The following is a 19,416-nucleotide window of genomic DNA, read 5'->3' as shown; positions in this document are numbered from 1 at the left end:
AGTTTTATTGACCTTTTGATTATGTATAGTACAAACTCAATATAACAGACTAATTTGGGTGAGGGGGTGTCCATTAAAGCTGCAAGCCCATTAGATAATAAAGTAGGTTTTCTGAATGCCTGTTTTAAAAAATTGACAAATTAGTTTACCTGTTTTTACTTATGTAGGCATGTTTGTGTAATCAAAAGTATGTATGAAACCCCAGCCGGTTTGGCTCAGTGGATGGAGCATTGGCCGGCGGACTAGGGGGTCCCGGGTTCGATTCCAGCCAAAGGCATGTGCCTTGATTGCGGGTACATCCCCAGTGGGGGGTGGGAAGGAGGCAGCTGAAACGATGTTTCTCTCTCACTGATGTTTCTGACTCTCTGTCCCTCTCCCTTCCTCTCTGTGAAAAATCAATGGAATATATTTAAGAAAAAGTTAATTAAAAAAAAAAAGTATGTATGAAAAGTTTAATTTCACAGAATAGTTTTCTATATGTATTACTGTATTTTAAAGTTATACTGAGTAAGTCTAGTGAATGCATGCATTCACCCGTCGCCCAGAGTAAACAAATGGCTGGGGCTTGGCTTAGTGCACATGGAAACACTGGCCTGCGCGTGTTAAAACTGCTGCAAAAAGTCATGCCGAGGGACAACAGAACCAGGTACCACGAGAGCTGTGTGATCACATGCTAATCATCTCCCGAACTTTGCTTATGAGTGATGACTCTTGGATTAAAATATGTAGACTATAGTTGTAAATATGTAATATTTATTTACTATAAATAAATTGCTACAGTGTTTTTTCCAACATACAGCCTATCCACTAAAATTTGTTAAAAATAACAGTGAATTAATAACAAAAATAACCTATTAATTTAATTATAAGCAAATTTTGCTTAAAAGGATTTTAAAATTAACAGAGTGTTAATTTTCACATATGACATTCAGACCGGAGATGTTACCCATTAAATCTGAAGCCCGTTAAATCCAGGTCTGTAAAATGGAGAGTTTACTGTATTACCTACGACTTCATGCTACAGCAGCAGAGTTTACTACTTGTAACAGATGTGGTATAACAGATGCAGAGCCTAAAACATTCAGTACTTAACCTTTTACAAAGAAAGTTTGCTGGCCCTTGATCCAGCGTTCACAACCATGGAATAATATGTCACTTCAAATGTCAGAAACTCAATACAGTATATATTTTCCTTGCCTTTTATCCTTTGTGCTATTATAGTCATACATTTTATTTCTACATCTCTAATTCATTGTTACTGCTTGTATTTTAAACACTCAATTATCTTTTTGAGAAATTTAAAAACATGACCAAATATTTTATACTTATGTACATATTTACCATGTTCAGCATGTTTCTTCATGGATATACTGGTACTAGTATGAGTTTCAATACAATAATTTAACCTTGGAGCTGGAAAACTTCCATTTCTTATAGTACATATTTACTGGTGATGAATTTGCTCAGCTTTTGTCCTAAATATCATTATGTTGCTTTCATTTTAAAGGATATTTTGGCTGGATATAGAGCTTTTTGTTGGCAGCTTCCCTTTTACTTTTGTTTTCATCACCTCAGATATGCTGTTTCATTGTCTTTCAGCCTGAATTGTTTTTGCTGAGATGTTATTGCCTTCTTCTTACTTTCAAGATGTTCTCATTAGCATTGTTTTTGTTTGTTTGTGTTACCAATTGATTATGAGGTGTCTTGGTGTGTTTTTCTTTTATTTATCTTTTTGGAATCTGGTAAATTTCTCATGTATCTGGGTTTATATTTTTCAACCATTATTTCTTCAAATGAATATTTTTCTTCCTAATTTCTACTTTCTCTGCTTTTAGTATTCCATTTGCATGACTGTTAGGACACAATATTATCCTATAAGTTAGTGGAGTACTGTTCATTTTTTAGACTTTTCTGAGCTTCAATTTGAAAGGTTTATGTGACCCTATATTCAAGTACACTAAAGTGTTTTTTTCCCCCTCAACTTCTAATCTGCTGTTAAGTCCATCCATTAAAAGTTTTATTTCAGATGTATTTTTTAGTCCAAAAACTTTCATGCTTTTGATTTTTGTTCTTTCTTTTCTCCATTAAGATTTTATGTTTGTGTCTTCAATATTTGTATATTATCTTTTTATAAATAGCACTAATTTATAATCTCTGTTTTAAAGTCCTGGTCTGCTAATTTTATCATCTCTGTCATTTTTTAGTCAATTTCTATTGACTGACTTTTTTCTGGTAATAAGTCATTATTTTGCTGCTTCCTAAAAGGTCTAGTATTTTATAAAATTTTTCGACTGGGCATTATAAATGCTATGTTGTTGAGTTTCTAAACTTCCATGGCCTTCCTAATGGAGTGTTGAGTTTTGTTTAAGCAAGGACTTACTTATTTGTGGGTAAGGTTGATCTTTCTTCAGGCTAGTTACCAACCTTTGTTCAGATGTGTGCAGCGTAGCCTGTATTTTAGGGCTAACTTCTTCTAATCCCTTTCTGAGATCTCTACTGAAACCTAGGGTTGTTCAACAAATTTGCTCAATCTTGTCTCATCTGAAATCAACCTAATCTCAGCCCTGGGCATCCTCTGGTTGCTCATTTGAAAAACTCCCTCCAGGTGGTCTTGAGGAAGGTTGTTTTCAAATACACAGCTCAGTTTTCATCCAGAGTTGGAGCTGTAGAGATTCATTGGTGGTCCTGTGCAGCTTCTCAGGGCTCTTTCTTGGCACAGCTGCCTCTCTCTGGAACTCTGTCCTCAGAAGCTATGCTTCTGATTTGTCTCCTTCTCAGTGATGCTGCTGTTTCTATTTGGAATACTCCCTCATGTGCTGTGATCCAGAAGATGAACCAGGCAGAAAGCCAGGGGCTGGCAGTGCTCACCTCACTTGTTTATCTTCTCTCGTGGATCAGGGTCCTGCACTGACTGTTGTCCAATCTCCAAAAAGGGTAATTTTAATATACACTTTGTCAGGTTTGTGAATTTTTGTGGTGGGAGAGCTATTCTATCATTGCTGAAAGCAAAAATAATCCATATAAACATCATTAAATGAATGACCTATCTGTGATGATTTACAAAATGATTTTATTAGCATGGTCGTCATTGAATAAATTTATTTTCAGCCTTTAAATTCCTTATTTGAAAATGATGCATATATTTTGGTGTACTCTGAATTGGATAACGGATTAAATATTTTTCTCTTATTTTCTCACATTAGCAGCCAAACTCACTCAAAAAATTATGTTGCCTGTTAGTACCAAGCATTATGCCACATTTTCTGTAATGTATTTATGTGCAACCACAGTTATTTTACATAGTGGTATAAATTAGGAGCCTTTTTGTTCTATATTAGTGCCATTTTTCTAGTAAATATTTTTGCATTCTTACTATTTACCAAGTATTTATTATATTTTGCCAAAAGAATTTCATTTCATTTAGCAACTCGAATTATATTCCTAGAAATGTGATTATTAAGAGTCATAGGTTATATATTTCTTAAGATTTAGTGAACATATTGCCTGATTTACTAACTTAGTTCTTATGAGTACAGGGGCTTAATGTAACACTATGCCTCATCTTAAGAACGAGTGTTCTTTGAACTCTGACCTTTTGACAGCAAAATATATTTTAGAGTTGTGTATAATTATGTTTTGTTACATTTATAATCTACTAAAAGATAAAACCTTGTGTGAAGAATTAATAGATTGTCATATTTTTCCTAGTGATTTTGAGTTGAAGAATTCATGGTAAATTGATCAACCCTCAGCCAATTAGACTTTGACATGTACTAATAAGATCTAATTGAGGAATTATGAAGACATTTGCTCAGGAGAAAATGAGCACATAATTATACCATAAAGAGGTTGGAGCATCACTGTAACCCAGCTGGAAGAATATTAGTGGAAGTCCCAGTGGCATCTGTAAAGGACATTTCATAATCTCTGTGTGAAATACAGCGCTGACAAGGCCCACTATAAGACGAAAAATAATCCATTGTCAATTATAGAAGTTTAACTTTAAATATCTATTCTCCCCTTTTGTCTCTACTTTGTTCAGGTGCCGGGGGATGGTCTCCATCTGACAGTGACCATTATCAATGGCTTCAGGTTGACTTTGGCAATCGGAAGCAGATCAGTGCCATTGCAACCCAAGGAAGATACAGCAGCTCAGACTGGGTGACCCAATACCGCATGCTCTACAGTGACACGGGGAGGAACTGGAAACCTTATCATCAGGATGGGAATATCTGGGTGAGTCACTGTGGGAAAGCAAAGACACACAGTTGACAAAGTTGCAGATGTGTGACCCTTGACCCTCTCTGCCCTGGTGTGGCCTGGTTGGAGGTTGAACTTGTGGATTTTTTTTTTCTTGTCTTTGTGTTATTATTCTCTGGCACTTGCTAAATGAGAAAGAAATGCAAACAAAGGACAAGGAGGTGGGAATATAGATCCACACTGCTGTGTGCTCACCCTGCACCATGCCTTTCTCATAGTGGTGGGAAAAATCTAATCTTTCAAAGTGAATGTATCCTCTTCCCCAAGTTCTAGTGTATTTCTAGGCAAACAACACCTCCCAATAAAACTGTGTTGAAATTAAAAAAAATAATAATTATTGGGTAAATAACTTAAAGATGATAGAACACTATAATTTCTTTAAACACTGTATTTTGAGTTACTATATTTTTATCTGGAGGACCTACCTGAAATGGTACAAATTGTTTCCAAATCCTGAACCATGAGTTAACAAATACAATGAAAAAAATTTTTTTTCCTGACTTAGGTTTCCAATTTTTACTCCCACTCACTTTTACTTGCCTCAGACTGTTTCTATTGAAGATATTTCATCAATATCTTCATGTGAAAAGGTCTATGGCCAATGGAGTGACTTAACCTGCTGATGAGTGCTGGGCAGAGCCGATCACTTCCTGCTGGAAGCTCGTCCCATTTTCTATTTTACTTCAACCTGGGTTGTTTAGATGAAACTCTACCCAATATTTACTGACCATTTATATATGAAGAGAAAGGTAAGGTACACGTATGGTTTTCTTTTAAAATAGAAGAAAATGGAAGACCGGCCATAGCTCTGGAGCACTAGACACAATACTGAGCATTCCTTCCCTAAACATTTTTTTAGCATCATCTCACACCAAAAGGTTGCAGGTTTGATCCCTGGTGAGAGTGTTTTTTGGGAGGCAATTGGTCAATGTTTCTCTCCCTCTCCTCTCTCTCCAAAAATCAATAATAATAAAAAGAGCTGCCAATTGCAATAATAGTTTTTTTTTTTCTTTTAGAAACCCTTATGCAAGTTCCCCATCATTCCAAGTTTGCTAAAACTTTTGCAATGAATAGCTGATGAATTTTTTTAAATATAAGTGTATTTATTTATTTTTAAGTTGATTTTAGAGTGAGAGGAAGGGAAGGAGAGACAGGTTCCCTGGCTGCAAGGCAAGACCTGCTGCTGGGCCTTCTGGGGGCGGGCCTTGCCTTGCAGCCCTGGACTCGCTGATGGGCAGTTCCCTGGCCACAAGGCAAGACCAGCTGCTGTGCCTCCTGGGTCCTGGCCTGCGTCACTGTGGGAGACGCGATTGCCTGGCTTCTCCGATCACTGGCAGGGGGCGGGCAAAGGTGGCCAGCTCTCCCGGTTTTCCAATCACGGGCCGGGGGGCAGGGCCACCTTGGCCCGGCCACCCGGCTCTTGGCTGCCGCCTGAGTTTCTGATCACGATCAGTGGCAGGCGGCTTCTTCCCATCCTTCCCCTTTCGCCTCCCAGCATTGTGCCTACATATGCAAATTAACCGCCATCTTTGTTGGCAGTTAACCACCATCTTTCTTGGCAGTTAATTTGCAATGGGAAGTGTAGGGAAGGTATGGTTAATTTCAATCTTTGTCTATTATTAGATAGGATGGGAAGGGGCTTCAGCACCTCATCTTTCTGGACAGCAGAAAGGGTTCTGTGCAGGGAAAAAGACTGGTTCCCGTGCAACTGGAGGTCAAATTTCTCTCTTCTGCTCATGCTTTTGGCTGCATGACTTGTGGTTTTGGAGTATTATCTCTGAAAAGCAACTCAGTATCTTGTTAGAAATAGGATAGTTTGAGCTGGTTCTGCAGTTACACTGTCTTGGGTAGATGGTCATTTCCACAGCAGTATCCAATGATAGTAACTGTTATGTGAACTAAGGATATAATGTCCTGAAAAATAAAATGTGATGCTGGAGTAGTCCTTTCGAAATAACTTCTATCAAGCCATGATTGTTTTGCAAGAACATTTGTATGTATATTTGGATGTGTAAGTTGTAGGAGGCAACTAGTGGGGAAAATGTCTCTTTGTTCAAAGTTTTCATCTCAAGATAATTCAAAGTCTCAAGCATAATTTATTTATTATTTTTAAAGTGGTTTTCAACCCTAGATGCACAATGGAATAACCTAAAAAGTTTTGAAACACAGGGATGTTGGGTACCATCTCCAGATGTTGGATTTAGTTGGTCTAAGGTACAACCTGGACACTGGGATTTTAAAGCTCCCCAGGTCATGCTAATATACAGCCACCACTGAGAACCATATCTTAGACTGAATTTTGGCCTGTGGGTAGAGAAATTTTATTGTGAAAAGCAATAGTAGAGTAGAAAAATTAGAAAGGGAATTTTTTAAAGTTTAGTAGAGATAGAGAGAGAGAGAGAGAGAGAGAGAGAGAGAGAGAGAGAGAGAGAGACACACACCAAGTGAACAGCCACCCAACAGACCAATCAACTGAGGGTAGACAGGTTCAGATCACAAGCTCTTCCTATAAAACACTCATTATTTTCTAACTCTCTAAGGATTTTAATCTAAAATCAGATTAGCATGTTGATAAAAGTATTAGAGGGACTATAAGACAGACTCCAAAGTATCTTTCCCATTTCTGTTTTTGTAAAGTTTTCATTTCACAATTGAGAGAGTATCAATACTCTCCTATCATACTGTGTTCAGGTAATAATGAAAATGGCTGCTAAAATGCAGCAATATCTGAGCTTTAATTCATGTATCAGGTTCTAAGCAGTTAGGCATAATCCTGTGCTAAACACAGAGACATACAGTCAAAGGGCTGAGTAGGGTAAAATCTTCCAAGATGACAAGGACTCTTGGCAATATAAAAAATTATATTACTTTTAATAATCAGTGACAGAAATGTTTTAATCATTATGATGTATTCTAAAAGACAACATTCATTGTTTTCTAAATATTATTGAGGACTTTATAGTAAATGTTTTAACACGAATTAAATCATTAAAATTTAGCATTTACAAATCTCAACAAAAATACACTTTGGTTTAAGTTTATTAAAAATGATAACTAATATTGGATTTTATTTTAATCCAACTATTATTTAGCTACTATTTTCTAGACTAGTAATGTTGGCAGCAAGAATGGCACTGGGTATTAGACTGTTGGGGTCAGACGGGACATCAGTTCAGTAACCTCAGTACTTGAGTTCTGGCTAAGAAAGAATTCAGAGCCAAGACTAAAACGATAAGAGAAAGTTTATTTAGAAAGTCCCAGAGGTAGAAGTGAACTGTAGAAGGAATGGGCTCAGGAAACAAGTTACAAGAGCAAAAGAAGGGGCACTTGGAGCTTAGGAGAAAGAAAGGTAGAGGTAATGCCCTGGAGGGAAGAAGAGTGGGAGGGAGAGGAGAAAGGCAAGGCCAGGTCCTGCTCCCAGGAGGGAGAGCCACTCTGGGTCCTCCTTTGAGGGTATTTAAGGCTGGGGATTTTAGGGGAGGTCCCAAGGGAGGATCTCAATAGAACAATCATCAGCTTTTCATGTGTGTCCTTTCAGGGTCATGGTCTCCACTGATTGACCAGCCCTGGGAGGGGAGGGGTGGGAGGGAGCGGGGCATCATAGTCAATACAGCTGGTCCTGGTGTCAGTCATGGCCTTGTTTGTCTGGTTTTGCTGCTTTTCTGGGCCTGGAGCTGAGAGACAACTGAGGCCAAGATGCATTTGATGCAGGTCAGAATCTCATTGTCCTGCACACTTAATGCTTAAGGACTGTTTTTTGGCCCCCTTTGTCATTCCCCCTCTAAGGGCATCAAACCTGCATGACTAGCCACATGCCAGGGGAAGAAAGGTCAGGGAGGGTCCAAATCACATGACCAGTGATATGGAAGGTCAGGGGGTCTAAACTGCATGACCAGCGATATGCTAGGGGAGCAAAGGTTACTTTGGGGGTGAGGTCCTTATTTTTCGAGTTTTGCCCATTGCTAGGTATCCAGGGCTTTCTGTCCTGGTGACCTTCTGTACCTGGGCCATCATCCTTGCTCTGCTAATGTCTGTCTAAATGCCTACCTTAGTAACATCGTAAAAATTTGTCTGTAATTTAAACATATTTTTCTTTTAATTTTTTCTTAAAAGATGATAAAATGTTTATGTATTCCTAATTATTTTTAAAGCAATTTTGATCCCTTTGTTAATGGTAGGCACATATCAGACTGTGATCATGACCACTGAATGTATTAGATAGAATCCCACAGAACTATTTTATTATACTTAATAACATGGTTAGATACTCATGAATAATATAGGAATATATAAGTTCATATTCTCTAAGCAATGTTAGATGGAGCATTAATTTGATAGATATGTGATAAACCTAGATCTCTTTGTCTCTCATATGCTTTCTATACACTCATGCACACACATACATAAAACTTAATTGATTTTAGTAAATTTGAAACATTTAAAAATCTGAAAATCAAGTGGTAGTTAACAGATTAATTTAGTAATTTCTTTGATTTTCTAAATATTAGTAATTGGAGCAGTGTGAACTCCACTTTATTCTTAACCAAAGATCCAATCAATCAATATTTGCATAATAAAAGTTCCCCAAATATCTTTCTAGATTAGCCTCTATAACCAGGTGTTTGGCAAGTGAAAGCCAAGGTAGGCATTTAAAAGTCTGAATTCAAGTATCTAGTTTCATTGATTTGGTTTATAAACTCAGAGAAGTCACTCTGTGTCTCAAGTTCCTAATCAGAGAAATAGGAATAACACCTATTGGGAGATTTAAATGAGATTGTGTAAGTAAAGAAGTTTTGCAAACTACAAAGATTTAGCAACATATGTGTTATGAATTGCCTGTCTTAGAAGCATTCTGCAAAACCAGGGCAGTATTTTTCAGTGAGAATAGTCTCTCATGATAATTTTCAGATTTTTTTTAGTCCCTTTCTTTCCTTACCTTTTACTCTTCTTCTTGATTGAAAATAACTGAGAATATTTCAGATGAAAGAAACATGACTTAAAGTAGGAGTTGTAATGTGGAAAAATTGTGGCATATTTTCCACTTAACAAATAAAGTGGCTACTGGTGGGCAGTGAGTATAGGCTGGGCTTGGGAGGCATGGCAGCGGGCAGACCCAGCTCTGAGCCAAGTGCCACTGCAGTGCTTGTAACAAATTATCTGTTACCTACTGATGCCCATATGTCCAATGAGCCATGTAAGAGGATATTGTTTAAAATGAAAGGATTATTCTGTCCTATCCTTTCAACCATTTGTTGTAGTGGTTGCACTAATTTTCCAAATCACTTACAAATATGTTCCAGTTATAAAGGTGAAGCATCACTGTTTCACAGTTCAATAGTATATGGAGATTCTTTCAAACAGATCTAGAAATTTTTCCTGCATGTGAAATTAGGGAAGACCTCCATCCCGGTGTCTTGGTCATATATCTGCCATCAGATAATAACATCTTTGACTTCACTTAGGATACTGATGTAACACTTTTTCGGAAATTGATGGGAATTTTCTTTGCTTGTTTATGTATACAACTGCACTGTGGCTGCCATCAGTCATCGGGGAAAGCACCCGGCAGGCACATTTGAAATAATTTTATCAACACTAGTAGCTTATTGAGAAATAAAACACATCAGAGTTATCTGCATTAAACCCTTTCTAACATGACTGTTGGCATAAATGGGGTAAAAACTTTGGGATTTGTATAGGAGAAAACCATTTTCAAGGTGAATTTATTGTAAGCTTTTTATTTCTCTGAAATAGATTTTTCTGTTTACACCATTCTCAGGCTGGGTGATATTTTAAAATTCTCATGAATTTTAATAAGTTGAGAGGATATTGCAGATCCTTTTGCATATACTGTAATGCCTCTACTAGTGAATTTTGATCACCTTCCTAAATGCACATTTGTATTGTGAGAGTCTCATTTTAAGAGATCATGAGACTATGTCTTGTGCCAATTTGTGAAACATTTAATATTCTACACATATACAAATAAATAGAACCATTCTCAACAACATGGCTATGTATTTGCTTTTTACCAAAAATTTAGACTATAAAAATTAGATGTTATTAATAATAGAGAATATATTGTTGGCATACACTGTTAAGTAAAGGAAAATGATTAAGTGTATATTATAAGATTTATTAGAGGCAATAAAACATAGTATATAATTGTCCACAGTTTAGTGCAATTTTCATCTGAGACAAAGTAGGATGTATGAAATCCTTGTTCTAAAATGTTAAGTATATTTGATTGCTTGGCAAGCTCTCTGGAAAGAGAAGGGCTCTGAATACGAATAATGATGTCTTTAGTTGCTTATTTTACTCTGGAGTCAAATAATGGAGATGCTAATATTCTTACTAGAGCAAGGTTGGGTTTAGGTGGCATGTGGCTAAATGACTTCAGGTGAATGCAATTTTTATGGAGTCTTGATAGATAGGTTCCTACCAATATTTTGAATAAAATATTAATTACCCCATGTAAGATGCATGTCTCTGCTCAAGTGGTAGCTTAGTGGAAGTTGGAGGAATATTAGTACGCCTGACTGGGGGAATTTAGAGCAGGAGAAACCAGTATGTTGTGTGGCCATGGCCCCTGAGAGCAATGAAAGGAACAGCTCTGAGGTGCACTCTGGAATCAGACTAAGAGGGAGGCCCATCATCAAACTTCCTTCACATAGATCTGTGTAACTTTCGGCAGATTCCTTAAGCTTTCTGTGTCTAAGTTTCCTCATCTGTCCAATGCAACTAATAACGGTCCTTACTACACTGCAATGGTACCGCCCTCAATAGAGATTACAGGCATTGAATTACGTGAAGAGTTTAGAAAAATGCCTGACACCTATTAACCACTCAATTATTATATTTGATAAAAGTGAGACTTCCAGATGCATTGCTATAGTATATTGCATTGGCTCTGTCCTTCAAAATTCAAAATAGTCTGCTACTTTCACTTTACAATAGCTTTTCTGTACTAACGCATTGGCATATGTGTTGAATTACAACTGTGCCTCTTAGCCTGAAATGACTATTAACTTGTTTCTAAGTATAATTGGGAATGCTAACCTAATTTATGACATTTGAGTCATGATCCCATTCACTGTCACATGGAGTCCCATGCATAACAGTATAAATTGTGTCTGGATAGTTCACATTCTGGGCAAGATGGAACTGGGAGGGTGTGAGATTTTATCATGCTACTTGGAAGAGTGCACAGGTTAAAACTTAAGAATTGTTTTTTTGGGGAAATTTTAAAAAATATATTTTTATTGATTTCAGACAGGAAGGGAGAGGGAGAGAGAGATGGAAACATCAGTAATGAAAGAGAATCATTGATCTGCTGCCTCCTGCATACCTGCCACTGGGAATCGAGCCTGCAACCTGGGCAGGTGCCCTGACCTGTAATCAAACCATGACCTCCTGGTTCATAGGTAGGAGCTCAACCACTGTGCCATGCCAGCTGGGCTATTTGTGGATTTTTTAAATTTAAATTTTCAAACCACAGCTGTGGGTAGCTGAAACCCAAGAAAGTGAAACTGCAGATAAGGGGCAGGGATGGGGGGGGGGCAGGCAATATGCTGGTTAGCCAAGCAAGTAGACAGTCTGCAGACAGAGTGAGAGGCCCCTCTGAATGTCAGATACTCAAAGCATGTCTGTGGACCAGTAGCATCAGCATCGCCTGGAGCTTGTTAGCAATGCAGAACTTCAGAGACCCACCCATACTTTTCAAATAAGAATCTGCATTTTAACAATATTTACAGATGATTCATATACATGTTAAAGATAGAATTTGTTCTCAATATTTGAAGAGCTCTCACAGGAAAGATGAATGAGAATTGCCCTTTGTGTCTACAAACCAAAACACAGGAGTAGAAAAATTAGAATTTAAAAATTCACAGTGCAAATTGCACACCAATTTATGGAAAAGAGAATAAACTGACAAACAGGCACTCACTGAGCAGCTACCAATTATTGAGTGTTGAAGATCAACACAATGACTGCCTTCAGAGGTAAAAAATAGAGTGGCAATGCTAAGTATACAAATTTAAATTACAGTGTAGGTCTATATGTATCCTAATGGATAGAGCTTTGCACTGGCTGTTCTGGGAACACACACAAAAAAGGCCTCATTCAGAGTGGTTGAAGGTCATGGTCAGCAAAGGCTTCTTGAAGAGCTAAGTATTGTTGCTAAGTAGGTGAAGAGTTGGCCATACAGAGAAGAGAAGCAGTATGTCATGCCCTCAAAGGAATCTTCTATTTAAATAGGTAGGAATGGATAATGAGACACTATAAATAATCCGGTCTTTCCCAAGTTCTTTATTACAAACCTATAGATAAAAATCTGACCTTTCTTTAAAATTTTGCAATCATATCTTTTGAATCAGTAACGTTTAAGTTATACCATGTGAATATCCAACTTTGGAAGGGTGTTGGAGTTTGTGCCTTCTTTGAGGGCCCATCTCTGTAATACTCCCAGTACAGAGTTCACTGTCAAGCACATAATAAATGTTTAAGAGTGTACAATTGAATTGAAGTACCTCATTCTGAAGGTAAATGGGCGGAAGCTGAGAGACATGATGTTACTTAAATCCAAGGCACACATTCAGGTTTACTGACCCCAGGACTCAATATGGAGCCAAATACTTGTTTTGTTTTATTCTTGGTTTAGCAAGAATACTATAATGACTACTTGCTTATTTCGACTAAATGAAAGCAATTCGATTGCATACACAATACTTACAGGACAAGATAGTGCAGGCTCAGGTGCTAGACTTCAGATATCAAAACGCTGCTCCAATCCTTAGTAACAGTGAACACTGAACCACATTAGTGTTTAATGACATCAAGCAAAGAGCTGATAGATCTGTCCTTAAGAATAACAAAATCTAATTTGAGGATCATAACTGTAAACAAAAGCCTGGTAATCTTGTGCAATTTTCCGTATGCTTATGCGTCATGTGACTGTGAAGATAGCTCCACATTATATTTCACTTATACACACAATTTAGCCAAGTAACTAATTTAGTCCATGTTGACTTTGAGAAAGAACTAATAGAATGTTAAAATGTCTCAGCAAATAAATTTAGTTCGCTTGAATCTACTAGCTTAATTATATTCTGTATTATCATCCTGGTAAAAAGATGTCCTTTGGATAGCCTGTCTGAATGGTTCACTCCATTTCCCGCAGTGCCCTTTCAGGGGCCTAGGAAAGGAATAAAGCAGAGACTTCAGCTGCTAGGAAAATTATATCATGCTCCCAAATGGAAAGATTATTTGAGACACACTTCTGCATTTCTCCCATGAATTTCACTGACATGCTTTGATGAGACAGTGGGTCTACTGTAATTGACATTGGCATGAATTAATATGAAGCTGTAGTGGAGTCTATGAAAACTCAGTCCTGGGATGGAGCAGAACACTTGAGAAACTTTCCCTGGACCAAATGACAAATAATATCAGGCAGCCAGCACTTACATAGGGTTCATTATGTGTTCAATATACTTTATCTCATTTAATCTTCAAAACAACATAAATGTAATAATGTGGATGATGATGATGATGATGAAGTCCATTCTATAGATGCAGAAATTAAGGATTAGAGGAGGTAGTACATTCCTTGGAGTACGTGGTGAATTAACAGTGGAGCTGGGATTTAAAACCAGGACTTCCTCATTAATTAGCCTGTGGCCTTCACCATTATTTCTCCCCTCAGCTCTCCCTTTCACAGTCTACAGGAAACGTGGTGACCACCACATTTTAAATATAATGTGCTGCCCATATAGGTAATAGTGTGACATATATATCATACATCCTTTTTGTAAAGATACCAGTGTCCCCCAGTGTGACCTCATTCTAACTACTTATAATATGCAGTGGCCCTATTTCCAAATAAGAACATTGTGAGGTACCCAACATATGTTGGAGTTTGGACCTCAACATATGAATTTTAGTTGGATATAATTCACCACATAGTACCTAAGTACTAGAAAGTACTTTATAAAGTTATAGCATTAAAATCTAATTACTACCACTATGGTGGTGGCAGTGTTGTGTACATTATAAAGAATATGTACTGGTCTTATAAGAAAGACAATAGCTTCTAAGAGGAATTGTATATAGCTCCTCATGAACTCAGGAATTATGCCTGGGTCAAACCATGAGAGGTTTGTTGATAACTAATTACATACGACCCTCTGAATTCATTTATTTATGAGCAAGGCCACAATGAAACACTTCCATAATTATATTTCTTGGGCAACAAATGAGCCAAATATGTGTTTTTAAAATCAACCCCTCACTCCATCCCGTGAAAACTATTTGGCCTTTCAAAAATGCCAACTTTCAAATCTCACATAGCAGTTTACTCTAAATTACACCATTTGGCACTATGAACATCATCTCATTCCTGGAGATATGTTACTTATTAAAAAAGGGATTCTAGAGAACTTGTATTCTAAACTATTGTAGACATTTCTTCTGTCCTAAGAAAAGAGCTCTCTCAGAGACTCAAAGAAAGCTCTCTCAAGGACTCAAAGATAAAACAGCTTAGTCCTATTGGATCTTGAGATTTAATTGCTAATTCATTTGGGCTATAATGGAATCTATTTTTGAAGACAGGCAGGTTTCATTCTTGAGCCCTCACAGTATTCTTCAGGGAAGGTTAGGAAACACGATCCCACCATCTCCTATATGAAAGCTGAGTTGCCCATGGCAAAGGCATTATTCATCCTATGCATTTAGCAGGCACAATTGTTCATGCCATTCTCACAGTGACTGTCCTGCTTGTGTATTGTTCAGCTTTGTTATAGTATACAAATTGGAAAATAGAGCTGTGTGTGATAGCCTGAGAGCCACAGAAAAAGACGGAGATTTTATCATGAAGTTATTCAGGCTGTTTACATTCAGCCAGGCACAAACCAGTGTTTGATAACAGAGCGAAACAAATACACAGGTTCCCAGTTTCTTTGAAAGGATTTTGTGATTCTGGTGCCAAAAGGCATATATAGTGGATTTGTCACATGACATCCTATCTAATAAAGAGGGGATATGCTAATTGACCCTCACACCAGCACAAAGATGGCGGCACCCACAGCCAATAAGAAGGGAATATGCTAATTCACTGCCAACCCTCAAAGATGGCGGTGCCCACAGCCACAAGATGGCCGGCAGGGGAGGGTAGTTGGGGGCAACCAGGCCATCAGGGGAGGGAAGTTGTGGGCAATTGGGCTGGCAGGGGAGGGCAGTTGAGAGTGATCAGGTCGGCAGGGAAGCTGTTAGGTGTCAGTCAGGCTGGCAGGGGAGTGGTTAGGGAGTGATCAGGCTGGCAGGCAGAAGTGGTTAGGGGCAATCAGGCAAGTAGGCAGGTAAGTGGTTGGGAGCCAGGAGTCCCGGATTGTGAGAGGGATGTCCCAGATTGGAGAGGTGCAGGCTGGGATGAGGGACACCCTCCTCCCCCATGCATGAATTTTGTGCACCGGGCCTCTAGTATTAAATAAAAAGGTCAGTGTAGGATTAAATATTTATAATTGACAGTTTAATTCTTGGAATAGGGATAGGAATATTGCATATTATCTTTTCCTGAAATAAGCAGTAATGTCAATGTTGTTGTTGTTTTTAAAATTATAAAGTCAAAGACTAAAGACTAATTTTAAAGTCAAAATTTTAAAGTCAAAGACTGAAGAGTAATAATTCAGATAATTATTTTTTGTTTGGAGTTGTGTTAACTCAGTGGTTCTCAACCTTTTGGCCCTTTAAATACAGTTCCTCATGTTGTGACCCAACCATAAAATTATTTTCGTTGCTACTTTATAACTGTACTGTTGCTACTGATATGAATCATAATGTAAATATCTGATATGCAGGGTGGTCATGACCCACAGGTTGAGAACCACTGTGTTAACTGATAATGAAATAAAATACACACACGCCTGCACACTCAACTCTTACTAAAAATAACCATTACTCTTCCCCCAAGTTATATAAAATATGTGCATATTTAATAGAATCACTTCTATTTTTCCACTGATACAATTGCAGTGCATGGGTGTTAGTTCGACTAAGTTCAAACTCCACTGGTAATACTACCATTCATCCAGGACCTACCTGATAAGTGCTCTCTGTCAAATACTGTGACAAGATCCTGAAGGACGATAGACCAAGTTTGATCCCTGATTTCTTTGTCCCCAAAGTCTTTGCTTTCTCCATTATACCAGATTTAAGAAGAGGTAACAGTGGGTGATTACATGTAAGTTCTCAGAAGGGTTTATTTGTCTTGTTAAAAGGTTGGGTCTCAACCACTAGGACAGTGCCTTATGCATCGAATGTGCTTAGTAAATGTTTGTTAACGGATTGACAGAGTTATGGGATTTAGCGGACATGGGGATATGTAATAATAATTGGGTGCACATTTAAAAAATAATAATGTTTATTCTTGATTTATATGTGGCTAATGCCTACTGACAAATGTTGCGTACACTTACATCTATTGAAAGGAGAAGTTAAAGTGTTGAAATGGCATTCGGGGGAAAGCTCAGGGTTCGAACAGGGGAGAAAATGTAGCAGAGGTTGCAGCAGGAAGGAGGAAGGAGAGAAGCGGGGAATGCTGGCCAGGGAAGCAGCTCTTCTCCCCTCAGACCTGGTGGCAGCTTGGGGATGCCGAGTGAAATGTCAAAAAGCTAATGCCAAATGCTGGATGCTGGGTCAGTTACAACATAGACGGGCTTCTGATCTCATCAAGGCCAAGTGGCAGGATGGTGGTAGAGGTTGTGAAATGTATTCAGCAGGAAGATACAGGGCACAAAAGAGTGTATATTCTGTTTTCATTTGTACAAAATGCAATAGGCAAAACCAGTGTGGGATGATGATTTTCTCTGTGGGAGGGTGGTGGCTGGAAGGGAACACTGAGGAAGGCTTTGAGGGTGTGGATCATTGTTTGTTTCTTGAGTCAGGTGCTTGTTACATGTGAGGAGATCATCAAGCTGTATGTTGATGTGTACTTTTCTCTGACTATATTAAAATTCAACAATAAGTCTTAGAAGACAGTATAATTAGACTTGAAATGAAGGTCCAGCTCTGAGGGAGGAGGAACTGAAGGAAACTTATTATTAGAATTGCTCTCTAATACTAAAAATATTTGCAGGAGAACAGCAGTGGGCCAGGGAAAGGGAATAACCAGAGGACTTAGCAAAGGACCTTAAAAGCCTACTCACAACATGTAGGGGAATTATTTCAGTGTTTTTGTAAGTTCAACGTTTATATGCTTATATGGGGCTCTATTCACACTTAACATATGGATCGCTAGTATACCACCATCTATTACTTGCTAATGAAGATAGCATTTCTAAGGAAACACCATGTCTGACTCACATTGCGTCTGTCTTGAAAACAGATGAGCACATATAAATTATGCAGCTCACTTGCATAGGGACCAACAGTTACACCAATCCAGAGCAAAACCTAGATTGTTTTCCTTACTTGCAAGATGAACTACTAAACTTATCAAATTTCATTCAATATTATTCTTACCATTGTCATGTATGTATGATAGAGAATGTTTCCATGTCTAAAGTGTCCCCCAATTAAAATTGAGGAAACATAGAACATGGGCAAAAATATGAGTAGAGAGCTCACATAACAATTATAAATGTATTTATTCTTCAGCCCAACCGTTAAGCTTCTAGGAATTTACCCTAAAGACACAGCTTAATAGTGTGAAAACACATATGCACAGTTTATTCAACACAACATTATTTGTGTTGACAAAATATTGGAACCTACTCATGTGACCAAGTACTGGAGATTGGTTGAATAAACTAGGCTATATATGCAAATGGATACCCTGCAGCTTATAAAGAACACTGAGAAGTAGCTCTGTGAATTGGTGTGGGGTAGATTTCCTGGATATTTTGTTAAATGCAAAAAGAAAAATGCAAAGATCATTTATTGTCTGTTAACTTTTATGAAAGGAAAAGCAATGAAAAAATATGTATATATATTGTTGAAGCAATTTTGAAAATATTTAAATATATAATATATAGAACAAATGAGTAAATGTGTTGATAATGTCAGGAGCCTTGGTTCTTACTATGAAGAAAGTAAGAAATATATAGGGAATAGGTAAAAACAAGATGGACGCTCATTAAAAGTATTTGTATGTCAATATGTGCATGTGTATATAAAGTTACACATATATTAAACACAATTTATTTATTTATTTATTTTATTTATTTCCTGCCTCTGCCTATTAACTGAGTCTAGAAACAAAGACATTCCAGTAGCAATGAACATACCTAGTGCAGACCTTAGTTACTAATATCATTATCCACTGAAAGGAATCAGATCTGCTTGGAAAAATTATATTAGGTTTTGGTCAAGTAAGGTATAACTTAAGTTTGAAACATCTATTCATATTAGAAAAAAAGACAGAAATGATAAGTAATGACATAAAGGATACAAGATCCAGCTAGAAAAAATTTATATTGGCTATATCTGGACAAGTTGAGCATAAAATTAATTAAGGTGGTTAGCCGGTATTGCTCAGTGGTTGAGCTTCCACCTCTGAACCAGGAAGTCATGGTTTGCTTTCCGGTCAGGAAACGTGCTCAGGTTGTGGGCTTGATCCCCAGGGTGAGTGAGCAGGAGGCAGTCCATCAGAGTGAATTTGAAAGTGGAGAGAAATAAGACAGATGAAATTAGCTTTGAACAATTTAATATTTTAAAAACATCTGTTGGAAGAGGCACTATGGGCTGAGACTGAAGAAAATAAATCAAGAAAATGGATCTTGTTCTGGAAAAATCCCTGAGATCTACATTGGTTAGCTTTCTCTTGATGGAAGGATACTTACTATTCTCTGGAAAGAGTTTTCAGACAAGTATAATCTATAAACTTCCTGCATTCATTTATTCTGTTCAGATATCAAAAAGAACATGCCTCAGTGAGAAATAGAGTTATATTTACATTTTTCTGTAATTAGGTATAAATATTTTCTACTTTCCCTACCAACTCAGATTCATTCACATAAAGTGATCTATTTTTAAAATTGTTAACTACCCCATATTTAAAAATATCATCTGCTCAAGGTAGTCATGTTTATTAATAGCATAATCTAGTTTTTGACATTTTTATTATGGTACTTGAAACTTATTGCTTAATATTCCTCTCCT

The 19,416-nt window shown here is 37.5% G+C and overlaps 1 protein-coding gene across 1 annotated transcript in view; it reads left to right on the top strand.

The window, feature by feature from the left end:
* CNTNAP2 (contactin associated protein 2) overlaps positions 1-19,416 on the top strand; it is a 1,817,652-nt gene that overhangs the window by 610,787 nt on the left and 1,187,449 nt on the right. The window contains exon 3 of the mRNA XM_036328432.1: positions 4,043-4,236. Coding sequence (XP_036184325.1) covers positions 4,043-4,236 — 194 coding nt within the window. The remainder of the gene's footprint in view (positions 1-4,042; positions 4,237-19,416) is intronic.

The sequence above is a fragment of the Myotis myotis genome, unplaced genomic scaffold, assembly GCF_014108235.1.
Source record: "Myotis myotis isolate mMyoMyo1 unplaced genomic scaffold, mMyoMyo1.p scaffold_m19_p_11, whole genome shotgun sequence".
Lineage (NCBI taxonomy): Eukaryota > Metazoa > Chordata > Mammalia > Chiroptera > Vespertilionidae > Myotis > Myotis myotis.
Note: the sequence above shows the minus strand (reverse complement) of the source record. Positions and strands in the feature narration are given on the sequence as shown.